The following is a 12670-nucleotide window of genomic DNA, read 5'->3' on the forward strand; positions in this document are numbered from 1 at the left end:
ACACACACACACACACACACACACCAAACACACACACACACACACTTGAACTGACAACAAAACAAAAACACACCTGCAGAGTAAAGATGTGGCATAAAAATAACTAGAGCTGAACAGAAACTAGCGATGATGCATTCACAGTCTATTTTCTCTTATTCTACTTTTATATTCTTCTTTGCTCTTGCTTTTAACTCTCTGTTTAATGTTTACTTTTTGTTTTAATGTTTGTTTTGATGCTGTTCTTTTTAAATGTTTAGTCTTTATGTAAAGCGCATTGAGTTGCCTTGATATAAAATACGCTTTATAAATAAAGATGCCTTGCTTTGCCTTGCCTACTTCCTGTCCTGCTCCAGGTGGGTGGATTTTGCATCTTGATGCATCACATCCTCAGTTTTCTACGTTGCCACACATGGCTTTTTTCATTATGTAACATAAATAGTCAGATAAATACGATAACCTTTTATTTACATAAAATAAAATAGAAAATATAATTTAAATGCATTTCCACCATACTGTACAGCAGCTTCCTTGGAGTCTGAACACACAAAGAAAAAGAAAAGGCCTATAGTCTCTACTCAAAGGTGCACTTTGTTAATTTCTCAAAAACAAAACGTAAATCTTGTCATTGTGCTTTAAAATAAAATAAATCACCGTCTCTGTTTGTCAACATCATCAAACTTCAATGAATTATTTGTTGATTTGGCATCGATTCAGAATCGTCCCATTAAGAGTCTCGATGCATCTTTGAGACAATTATTTTTGGCGCCACTAAACAGCAACATGACTGGAATCTGCCAAAGCCACATTTTAAAAGCCAAACAAAAAATCAGATCTGAGCAAAAAAATCCAGATGAGCATGAAGAGCTGCAGTCTGAACGTAGCCTTTGTGTCTGCAGGTCAGCTGATCCAGGACCAGCAGTCAGCGGGTGGAGCGGCGGCCAAGGCTCTGTTTGACTTCACGGCAGAGAGCGAGGACGAGCTCTCGCTAAAGGTGAGGAGAGGAGACATTATTTCTGAATTTCAATTTAAACGAAAACATACAGTACATTTCATAAACAACTCAGCCACAGATTCATCAGTCTTCACAGATCCAGAAAAGAAAAAACAGGATAGTGTCATTTCAATAAAATAAAATAAAATAATACAATAAAGTGCATAGCGATGGAGAATACACAGTTATGGCTTCAGTTCATCCATCTCAAGGTATTTAACCCTCCTGTTGTCCTCCTGGGTCAAGGAAGGAAGGAGAGAAAGAAAGATTGAGGAACAAATTGGGTCAAGGAAGGAAGGATAAAGGGAGGGAAGAAAGAAAGAACGAAAGAAAGTAAGAAAGAAAGGGAACAGATTGGGTCAAGGAAGGAAGAAGAACAACGGGAAAAAGGGAGGAAGGAAGTGAAAAGGATGGTGGGAAGAAGGAAAGAAGGATGGAAAAAGGGAAGCAAGGATGGAGGAAGTGAGGAACAAAGAAAGGAGTGGAGAAAGGAGGGATGGAGAGACAGAAGGAAGGGAGGAAAGAAGGACCAGTCGAAACAGATTGGGTCAGTTTGACTCAGGAGGACAACAGAAGGGTTAAGTACAGGACTCCTTATCCTTTCTAAGTGCAACACATTAATCAGCTCTCTTTTCCACGTAACACATGTTGGCACGTTATCTTACGGAAGTACAGTATATTGCATTCACTTGAGTAGCCTAATTTATTTTTTGGTTTGTTTTTTTGAATAATTTTTTCTCCTGTTTTTCGGGGTAATTTTTTTCTGACTTAACAAGATTTCAAAATCCCACGAGAAGCTCCCACCTGCAAGTAACGTTTAACCGCTGCAGTCAAGCCTCCACTTCATCACAGATCTATTTCATCTTAGATCCATGAGCTACATCCATGGATATGATCCACAAAATATACAGTCGAAATTGTAGATTTTCAAAGGAAAACCCCACTCATTTTTCTTATCTTCACTATGTTCCCAGTAAATTCAGATTTATGTTGAAAGGAAACTACCTGTTATTACAGAACTCCACCTCAGAGAGAGTGTCACTCAGAAAATATCAGAGCAGTTTGATGTAGCACCTTTCTTTTGAAATCAGTCTTTACGTTACTTGCAGGTGGGAGCTTCTCACAGGATTTTGAAATCTCAATAGCTAAGTCAGAAAAAAATTACCACAAAAAACAGAAAAAATAGTCAGAAAAACAGAAAAAAATATTTAAAAAAAAACAAACCCAAAAATAAATTACTCAGAAAAACAGGATCAAGTGAATGCAATACGCTTCCGTATTATCTGACCTCTACATGAGTAGAATAAGTTTTCTCGCTACAACCAACCGACTTTCACACTTATTTATCAATGGTAACACACTCATGGCTCTTAAAACAGCGTGTGTCATGTTTTATATCTAAATCTGACTCATGTTTCTGTCTGTGTCTGTGTCTGTGTCTCTGTCTGCAGGTTGGTGACATCCTCACTCAGGTGGAGCCGGTAGACGAGCAGTGGATTCTGGGAGTTGTGGGCGGGAAGCGCGGGATTGTTCCTAAAAACTACATTTCACTTCTCTGACGAGGGAAATCGACCTGAAAACGACTGTTGATTGACAAGTTTTGTTATCGGTAGTTTTTTTTTTGATCTGGACTCAGAGTGACACTGGCGTCACCATGGCAACTGAGACGGACGACGACAGCGAACAGGACGGACCCGTGCTGCCTTGACGACTGAGTTCAATGTGTTTTTTGTTTTGTTTTTTTTTGTCTCATCGTCCGTCTGTCTCGTTGTTGTGATGTTTTAATTGTTTTTTTTTCCTCCGGGACTTTGGTCGGACTCTGTTTGTTTGGATTTAACTGGTTTGGATTTACCCGGGACTCATGGACTCGTGGACTCATGGACTCGAACTTGTGATCATCTGTGCACTAGTTGTGACGGGACGTATAAAGGAAACACACGGCTGGATCTGCTCCGTAGACGATGACGACTGCAGCTTCTCCTCTTTCTATCTGATAACAAATGTTTATCTCTAACATAGTGAAACCAGCTGAGCACTAACCACAAAGCTGCACCTTTTCCTTCTTTTTTTTCAGTAGCAGGATGTTGGTCGTCCCGGTGACGCCTGCCGAGAGGGGAAACACCAGCTATTTGATTGACGCCGTTTCCCCTAAACGCTAAAAAACGTAAACTTGTAGGGCGACAAATAATTCTCAAATCTTCCTGTAAGTCCACGTTAAGTGTTTTACTTTCTGACACTGGTCGTCGCCTGCAGCTATTTATAAACGACTGATGCTGAAAAACCCTTTAATACTTAAAGTCTTGACGCTTGAAGCTCATTTTACATCATGAACACTACGGATGATTTTTATAAACAGCTCATATATACACAACATTACAGGAGAAGGTGAGACTCATTAGCTGAAATCGACTTTATTTGTATTTAATAGATAGAAAACCCACAAGTAAAACTCAACACTAAGAACAAGCAGCTCATTAACATCCAACTCCAACACTTAAACCTTAAAGGGATAGTTCAACATTTTGGCAAATTGGCCCATTGCCATAATCCCTATAGTCATAGCAGTATAGGTTCGTTACCTTTAATTGTCGGTGCAAGCTGTTTTTAGAACAGCGGAGCAGAGCGGCGAGCTGCTTCAGAGCTAAGCTACGGAGGCTCATGGGATTTCTTGGTTTCCCTCATCAAACTCATTAAATACACAATCCAACAACTCCAAAACGCTCTGGTGGACAAGTTGTGACCTGCACATTCACCACGCTATGAGATAATAACAGAATGAGATTACAAGAGTAAGTTGTTTTAGAGGTAAATGCAGAGACTGCTTGCTGCTTGCTTGCGGCTCTGCTCCGCCGTTCTAAAAAATAGCTTGCACCGACAATTAAAAGTAACGAACCTACTGCTGTGACTATAGGGATTATGGCAATGTGCCAGTTTGCCAAAATGTTGAACTATCCCTTTAAATAAATATATAGCCATCCAGACTGAATGAAATCAGATTTGTAATAGTTAAATATCTGGTACTACAACAGTTTATAAGATTCAAACATCTCCTGCTTCCTGCAGTTAAACTATGTGTGTGTGTTTGTTTTTTACACCATGTTGGTACTGAAGCTGCAACAGGAAGTGTGTGTGTCACAACGTTAACGGCGCTGCCTGTGATTTCACAAACGTACTGTACCGGTACTTTTCTGCCTGTGCTCAAATCTTCTTCACTGCGTTCCCTCCATCTCAACATCACAAAGTATTTTTTATTATCAGATAAAAACATGGACGGTTTTCTCTCCGTGTGCCGTCAGCGAATCAGCTGCGGCGACGACTTCATGAGTAAAATAAAAGGTTTGACACTTTAGATTAACATTTATTAGCTTTTTACACTACTCACTTGTTATTTATTACCTTTTACACAAGGAAAGATTAACACAATAAGATGCAGCCACTTGTTTGTACATAATGTGACTGATTATTTAGTCACTTATAATAATAATAATATATTTTATTATTATAATCTTTTTATACCACCAAGGTTTTCTGACACTTTACTTTGTATTTATATGATCGGTGATGGTTTGACATCTTAAAATGTAACTAGATGTGGTGAAAATGCATCACACACAAACAAAAACACAACACGAATCATGCACCTTACCAGTGAAAACTATTAAAGATGTTAAAGTAACTGTCAAAATAATTCCTACTAGACAATCGAGCCAGTGCAGAAAACTTCCATCCCTCCATCGCTTCCAGGCGTCGTCACGACTGATTTGGTGTCGGCTCATTAAAGAGAAAATCTTCCATGTGGCATCTATTGCACCAGTGTAATGACTGTAACACTAGCGAGTGTGTGTGTGTGTGTGTCTGTGTGTGTGTGAGCGTGTGTGTGAAAGAGAGAAACAGTGAAAGATTTATAAACGGCCTTGTAACAGATATTTTATGTCTAACCAAACATTCCAACTTTTTTAATCTAAATAAAACTTTGAGGCTTTTCAATATTTTCTTTCTTCTACAGTTTTCATTTTTTTTAAATGATTCCTTCTTCGTCTTAGTCTCATCCGGTATTTTTTTCTTTTTTCGGCCAACACAACTTGTGTTTTAATTTATAATTTCCCCATTAATTGTTTATTCTATTGCATAATTAATGATAGTATAAGATGCAATAATTGATTTTACACCAAGATCCTATTTAGTTTTGTTTATGGTGTCTAAAAACTGGCTTTGTTGTGTTTTATTAGTGCAAAACCAAATTCACTGATTCCAACACTTAGTTTATGTAAGATAAGAAAAGATTTGAAAATGAAAAATGCACCACAGTTGCAGATTTATGAACAGTTCGCAAGAAGCAGTTTATTTATTTTCATGCAGTGTATTTCCACAAATACAATACATTAATTTTACAAACATCCAAATACACCAGTATTAAATACAATGGTTATATGATCATGTGTTGCTACAATAAATAATTATTTCCATTAACAAATCTCATTATGTTCTTGACATTAAGTATTATTATGTATAGAATGAAAACGGTGCAAATGAAGAATAAGATTTTCAGTTTTACTGAAAAACAACAAATTGTCACATTTCAGGAGCTGCAATTGATTTGAGTGATCATGTAAACATACCACAGCAACTCAAGTTTGATGTGAGTCAGATTCAGGCATTTTAATTCAAAGACATTCATTTATTTATTTGAAATATTTAATTTTAAATAATTTTACAGAACAAAAAACAAAACACCAACAAACACAAAGTTTCCTAACAAATCTGTAAACATTTGTAAGATTTTTCAGTAGTTCAGGATTTAATGAGGAGGTATCTCTAACACATTTTATTATAACCTTTATTTATTCTCGAAGACCATTGAGGAAAGTCCTCATTTACAATGGTGTCGAGAGAACAACAATACAGACAAAAATTACAACAAGAAGAACAAAGGTTTACATAAGAAAATATTGGGAAACAAGTTAGAAAAGTTCAACAACAGTCCAACAATCTTGATCAGGTACGAGTAAAACAATTACAATCCAGAGAAACCAGGTTGGAGACATACTGTATCTAACAAAAGTAAGTACCGTTTCAATTACTATAATGTCAATGTAACATGCTTTTCACTTGTATTTGCATCACTGTTCACACACCTGAAGAAGACCTTCCACCACAAGGTGAGTTTCTCCATCAACAGCCCTTCGTATGCGACTCATTTCATCTCCTTGGGTCCTCCTTTAGAGAACCACTCACTCCTTCTTGAGTTGGCACACCTCTGCAGTGTCTCCCTCGGAGCCATGAAGCCACAGTCCGGCATGTAACGGCTCGGTGAAGGTGGTCTGGACTCTGTGGAGGAGGGTCATGGTCTCGGAGACGCTGTAGAAGGACAGGATACCTGCTCCGTGGTCCAGGTACACTCCTACTCTGGACGGCTGAGAGCTTCTAACGAACGCCGAGTTGAAGTGTCTGAAGGCGAAGCTGTTGTCGTACGTCAGCGCCCAGGACTTGTTGTTGTGTCCGAACGCACTGGCGGTGAACTCTCCGGCTCTCTCGATGTCTTTGTAGGCGACGGCGATGGAGACTTTCCCCTTCCTCTCCACCTCCCAGTAACAGCGATCGGCCAGTTGGTTCTTACTCATCACCTGAGACAGACAGTTGAACCTGTCGGGGTGGGCGGGTCGTGGCTGCTTCGTGGTCTTCGTTACTTTTCTGTTCCCGTCGGACAACGCCAGCTCGTCTCCTGCTGTGTCTGGATCCAGTGTGATCGGACTTGCGTATCGTAAGAACTCGGCTCTGGTCTTGGGTTCAGCTTCTGGGAGCGAAACGTCCACGTCCGGGTCTGTCGGCGATTGCTTGACGAAGACCTCGCCAAGAGTTGCCTGTATTCTGTCTCTGGCCACCGTCATGGCCGCCACAATGTCCTCGACGTCCTGCGGGCGATGACGGAGAGTTGTACTCGTTGAGTCTGGAGATGCAGGAAGTTGTAACGATGGAGGGAAGCTCTGTAGAAACTGGGTGTGGTCCTCCGTGCGGGACAGCTCGTCCAGTTCGGCGTCTTTCCACCTCAGCTCGGCGATCTCCTGCTCCAGCTTCCCTCGAAGCTCTTTGACTTCGCTCACTTCGGCGTTCTGCTTGGATCTGATCTGCTGCTTCATGTCGGAGCATCTTTCCCCGATGAGATGGTTCAGCTCGCCGGAAATCTTATCCATGTGCAGTACTGCTTTATTCGCACAGCGGATTACAGCCACCACTTGCTGCTGAAGCGCTTTCGCTTCCCCCTCTTTGGTTTGGATGTTCCGCTGGATGACCTGTCGACTCAGCTCGAGCTCTTTCTGCTTCCCCGTTCTTTCTGCGGCGGCGGAGACCGTGTCGTGGCCTTTATGTTCATCCACAGAGCAGAGGTAACAGATACACTGCTGGTCAGTGCGGCAGAACATCTTCATCACCTTGTCGTGACGGGAGCAGATGTTCTCCCTCAGCTTCATGGAGGCGTCTATGACTTTGTGTTTTTGAAAAGCAGGAGATTCATAGTGAGGTTGGAGATGATTCTCACAGTAGGAGGCCAAACAAACCAGACAGGACTTGACGGCCTTCAGTTTCCTCCCAGTGCAGACTTCACAGGCCACATCTTCAGGTCCAGCAGAGCAGCGATCAGCAGGGGCAGCTTGGAGTCCAGTCTTCTTCAGATCCTTAACCAAATCTGCTAACATGATGTTTTTCACCAGTTCAGGTCTCGGTATGAAAGTCTTCCTACACTGCGGACAGCTGTGGAGTCCTTTCTGATCTTCTTCATCCCAGTGGTTTTTAATGCAGCTCATGCAGTAGTTGTGTCCACAGGGAATCGTCACCGGGTCCTTCAGCATATCCAGACAGATCGGACAACAATATTTCACCTCGGCAGCCTGATTATCCAGCTGCGCCATCTCTCCTCGGTAACAGGGAGCATCTGAAGTTTCACTTTCCCCTCAGCAGTTATAACACAGCCTTTTCTTTACTTTCACATTTGGACGCTGATGTGCAGCAGAGTGATGCCTCACAGCATATCAGTTATCCCCATCACTGCATTTGTAGATCTGTGAAAGAGAAGAACCAGGAAGTAGGGGAGAGTGGGGTAAAGTGAGACACTTTTTACATTTGCTCCCCTCTAAGCGAGCTAAAATGATTTATCAGTAAAATTTACACATTTCCCATTAATTCAGGATGTTGCCTAGCAATGGAAATTATCAGAATGTATTTAGGATGAAGGACAGTGAAAATATGATTGTTCAAAAAAAAGTGGTCTCGTGTCTCACTTTACCCCAGCTCAGGGGTAAACTGAGACAAACTAGAAAAATCAATGGGGTAAACTGATCCACTTACTTTTTCCACTCTGAAACTACCGTAACAACACATGTTGTAACAGTTAGAATCCTGACAGCTGCTTGACAACCACACTTCCCAGAACTAATGTCGGACTAGTAACAGAATCACGGGGATTGGTCAATTAAGCACTTTTTTTTTTCTCAACACAAAGTGACTCAAAACCAAAATCAAATACAACACAAAATGTTTTAATTAACATTCAAATGACAGATAGAACCAGTTAGATAGTCTGGGGGTCAGATTGTAGGCCCCGACAATGTGACCATTTTGATCAAAAGTCCTCTTGTGTGTGGAGGGAGCCGACAAAGTGGAATGTGACTAAAATTGAGTTAATTAACCAATAAATAAACAAGCTGACTGAGAGCACCTAGCATAACAAAGCAGTGTGGCTACAGATCATTGATCACGTGAGATTTCTGGCTTGGGGGACGTGATTCTAGTGTGAATCTTTGTGTGTGGTGCTCACAGTGTCTCACTCTCGGATTTATTATAATACATCCATGGTCTCACTTTACCCCGCAGCATTTGTCTCACTTTACCCCAACACCCCCATTTTAGAAAAAACGACCTCTCTTAGAAATTCAGGCTAATTTTCAGCCAGCATCATCACATGGTTTTATGTGTTGGTAGTTCATCATCATGTATCATAGAAGTTTTTCTACCTGAATCAATTTGCTTTGGCACAACAGTTGATTAAGTTGACACCAAGAAAATTTACTTTTATATGCAAAAATCATATTTTTGTGAAAAAAACATGTTTTCCACAGCATCATGAGGTCCTCTCCTTCATGGCCATGGGGAAATGGAAGGGGCTTGAAAACATAATGGTCAGATGACCATAAATGTGTTCCGTTTTCTAGATATAGGGGGTGTCTCACATTACCCGGTGTCTCACATTGCCCCACTCTCCCCTACTGGGTGTACCGTACAGTACAGATGGGAACTGTGAGCATGGGGAGGGGTTTTCCATCTCTCAGCCTTTCAAGCTCTTGCTTGTGTATAGTGTGACAGTATGTTTACATGTTTATAGTGGTGGTTTTCAGTGGATGTATTGACCCCCTTTTTAAAATAATTTCAAAGTTGTCTTTGAGGTTATTGTTTAGCTGATGTAATTTGTGTTTTTTCATTTACCAGTCGACCAACCGCAGATCTGCACCCTATCAGATGATGTACTAATTTAACTAAAGGAGCAGCCTGAATCTTTTAAAGCTTTTAAACCTTGAGCTTTAGTGATTTAGGAAAGATGGTAGATTATAGCTATAGCAATATAGCTGAATAGATGTCCTAAATATTGTTGTTTTATGAATGAATCCACTGAATCTTCAAGTAGAACAATAGAGACACTGTAGGGTAACATGATGCAATCACATCAGTTTTATTTTCACAGTTGAATTTTCATCTTTTCTTGATACAAATCAGGGTTTTTGTTTGTTTTGTTTTGTTTTTTCCAAATGCCCACGCCCTGATCCCAACAAACATACATGTTTCATATCAACACACATCACATTACAGATCATTGTTAGCATTAAAACATGTCTACAACATGTCCTCAGAACACTGTTGCTCTCATGGTTTCTTCCACTTCAAGCCAGGATTAGTTTTCCCAAAAGCATCTCACAGACAAACACTCAGAAACAAACAGCTGAGCTTTAATTTAGACTATTAAAAGGTTTGAACTAACGAACTGGGAAGAAAAATATTTTTGTCTGTAGTTACCAAGTTCAGTTTTTCTATTCCAGAAAATGGATTGTCTTAAAATTTTAATTTATTTAGATTCTTTGTTATCAGAGGATCAAGTCAGAAAACCCACAATTAAATTATTCAGCATGAGTCCTTGAGCTGTTCATCTTTTTCAGCTGATTAATAATAAACATTAACAAACCTCAGACTCTGAGATTCCCTTCAGGAAAACCAGCCCAGGTTTGTTCAAAGTCCTAATTTGTCTACTGCACTTTAATAATAAAAAAAAAAATCAGTTTGAATCTAAAAATGAGGCATGACGTGAAATGACCACACACATACGTACATCGCATTTGAAAACACACACACAAAGGGCCACATAGCTGCAGCAACACGGGTCACATCACTCTAAAATTTACTCAGTTACTTTGAGCTTTTGCTCATAACAATGAAATGGGATGGATCCCTCCACCAACTAAAGATGTCCTAAAGCACCAATGAAGTCACAGCATCAAAATACTGATATTTAGAGAATTTTGGACAATAAGAGGAACTTTTAAGTTCTTAAACACTACTACCGATAGTGAGAGTCTACCTCTTGTAGTAAATTGTGCATTGGTTTTAGATGTCCGAGAACAGTTGCCATCAGAAAATGATATAAACTGAGTAGATTTCAGCTGTCCGTCGAGCCTGGTGTGGCTGCAGCACTAACAGTATCAACACAAGGCTCCTTCTGGTTTGGTATAAAGCAAAGAGAAAAGAATTAAGACTACTGGGTTCATAGCAGGCATAGAAGGTCAAAGGCCAGGCCACTGATTAAAAGAGTCTGGCTCCAGTTCAGGATTTCACAAGGGTCGACAAGTTCAACAGAACGGACAGAGTACAGCTCGTTATCGAGTTAAAACAGACTTTAAGATGTTTTATTTCCCTGTCGCATATTGAGCAACTGTCATTTTTAAACGTCTGATTTAGTCCTTTAACTTTAAAAAAAATTATCTTCTAATGTGTTTCCAACTGAAAGCAACAGAATTCATTTAGTCGTTGCGTTTACAAAGGTCCCACCGTTTAAAGGTTTACCGCTTATCGGACCAAATCCTTAATCAGTGGCTCTGGCCAAAGGTAAAGGCCATGGAAAGGTTGTGGTAAGGTCACAACACTGCATCAGGTCAACGCACTTATCCAGATGACGACTGACACTTCATTTCAAGTTTTAAAAAAAGTGACCCCTTTCCTTTAATTAACGCTCACACACACACACATACACACAAAGCACACACACTTGACCCATTTCCACATGATTTTAAGTTAAAACATTACAATGCGGACAATCAAATACCCACATTCACACTTATTTACACACTCACACACACACACCTTTCCTTCATCATCCGTAACTAACAACCAGTAATATCAACAGACAGCATGATAAATGTGTGGATGGAGCAATATGATTGGTGGATGACCCACTACGTTGCATCTCACAGACACATGACCGTGTAAAGAAAGAGATCCGTCACCGTCTGGTTTTTCGCCATTGTTCCTTGACCAATCGCGAACTCCTCTCTCAGGTAAGAACTCTTTAATTACAGTTCGTCAACACCCTTCAGAAACCTTGAGTCTTGTTTTTTTTCTGCCTGTTTTTAATTTAATAACTATTAACTAGTGAAAATATATTTTACAATGTGAAAATGTCTCCATATCAATGTGTAAAATATTTTCTCTAATCAAGATACAGTGTCTCTTTGGGGAAAACAAGGTTTTTTCATGGTGCTGACACATCATGTCTATGATGCGATTATTTCTTTTAACTGTAGTATTTTTCTTTTTTTCTAAACTGCTACTGTTTCCCTACTTCACAACTGACTCACACAGACAGACACCAACGGACAGAGTGGTATATACAGTATTTACAACATGTTTTATCCTCCGTAAACTGCAGGTAGGAGGTCAGAGTTTGGACCGATACACGCCCTTTAGCTCAGTCATACTGCAGGTAGGAACCTCAAAAGGTTGTTGAAATAGTTTTTGAAACGGTGAGGTCTGGAAGTCTATCTTAATTTTAGATACAGTACAAAGCGTGGGGGGGTGGCGGTTGAAGGACAGGAGTTAGATGATAGTTTGTCCTTGATTGAAGTGAAAGACAGAAGTCACTGTTTTGAGTTTTTGTTTTTCAAAAATGAATCTGTCAACTTGTTTTTAGTTTAAAATTAAAAGATTCTGGTTTGAGATAAATCAAAACTTAAAAATAACCCTTTTCAGCAGTTTCTCTGTTAATAATGATCCATTTGCAATTGACAAAGACCTTCTTTCCTGTATTGTAAACTTCAAGAGCCTAAAGACATAAAACAGAGGGAGACAGCAAGCCTGAAACTCTCAAAGTTCAGAAAGTCCTACTAACACCTCTGTAGGTTGTCATTAACACATATCTTGAATGTGAAGAGCAACATGCTGCACAATTCTTTTGTATATTGCATTACACAAGTAATATTTATCGTGTTAAGCAGTGATATTTATCGGAAGGTATAGTTTTTAACCCAGAGTGGGCCAGCTGTTTCCCCTTTTTCGAGTCTTTCTGGCTGAGTTAGTCGAGCCATATCTAATGTACAGACATTAATATGTGCCACAATCAAACTATAATTGTAAACAAATCTGTTT

The 12670-nt window shown here is 39.9% G+C and overlaps 2 protein-coding genes across 2 annotated transcripts in view; one reads left to right on the plus strand and one right to left on the minus strand.

The window, feature by feature from the left end:
• Nucleotides 1-3511, plus strand: part of LOC146968657 (uncharacterized) — a 29094-nt gene extending 25583 nt beyond the window's left edge. Inside the window, exons 16-17 of the mRNA XM_085759620.1 lie at nucleotides 897-991; nucleotides 2443-3511. Coding sequence (XP_085615746.1) covers nucleotides 897-991; nucleotides 2443-2550 — 203 coding nt within the window. The 3' untranslated portion in view covers nucleotides 2551-3511. The remainder of the gene's footprint in view (nucleotides 1-896; nucleotides 992-2442) is intronic.
• A 2673-nt stretch (nucleotides 3512-6184) lies between these two features.
• On the minus strand, nucleotides 6185-7906 carry LOC146968658 (tripartite motif-containing protein 16-like). The gene has a single exon (XM_085760077.1). The coding sequence runs from the start codon at nucleotides 7894-7896 to the stop codon at nucleotides 6223-6225; it is 1674 nt and encodes a 557-aa protein (XP_085616203.1). The 5' UTR covers nucleotides 7897-7906; the 3' UTR covers nucleotides 6185-6222.
• Nucleotides 7907-12670: the final 4764 nt, after the last annotated feature.

This window comes from Trachurus japonicus, chromosome 18, assembly GCF_045865225.1.
Source record: "Trachurus japonicus isolate A0001 chromosome 18, Traja_1.0".
In the NCBI taxonomy this organism is placed as follows: Eukaryota; Metazoa; Chordata; class Actinopteri; order Carangiformes; family Carangidae; genus Trachurus; species Trachurus japonicus.

Coding starts and splice junctions, on each gene's coding strand:
- LOC146968658 (XM_085760077.1), bottom strand. CDS start 7,896: ATGGCGCAGCTGGATAATCAGGCTGCCGAGGTGAAATATTGTTGTCCG.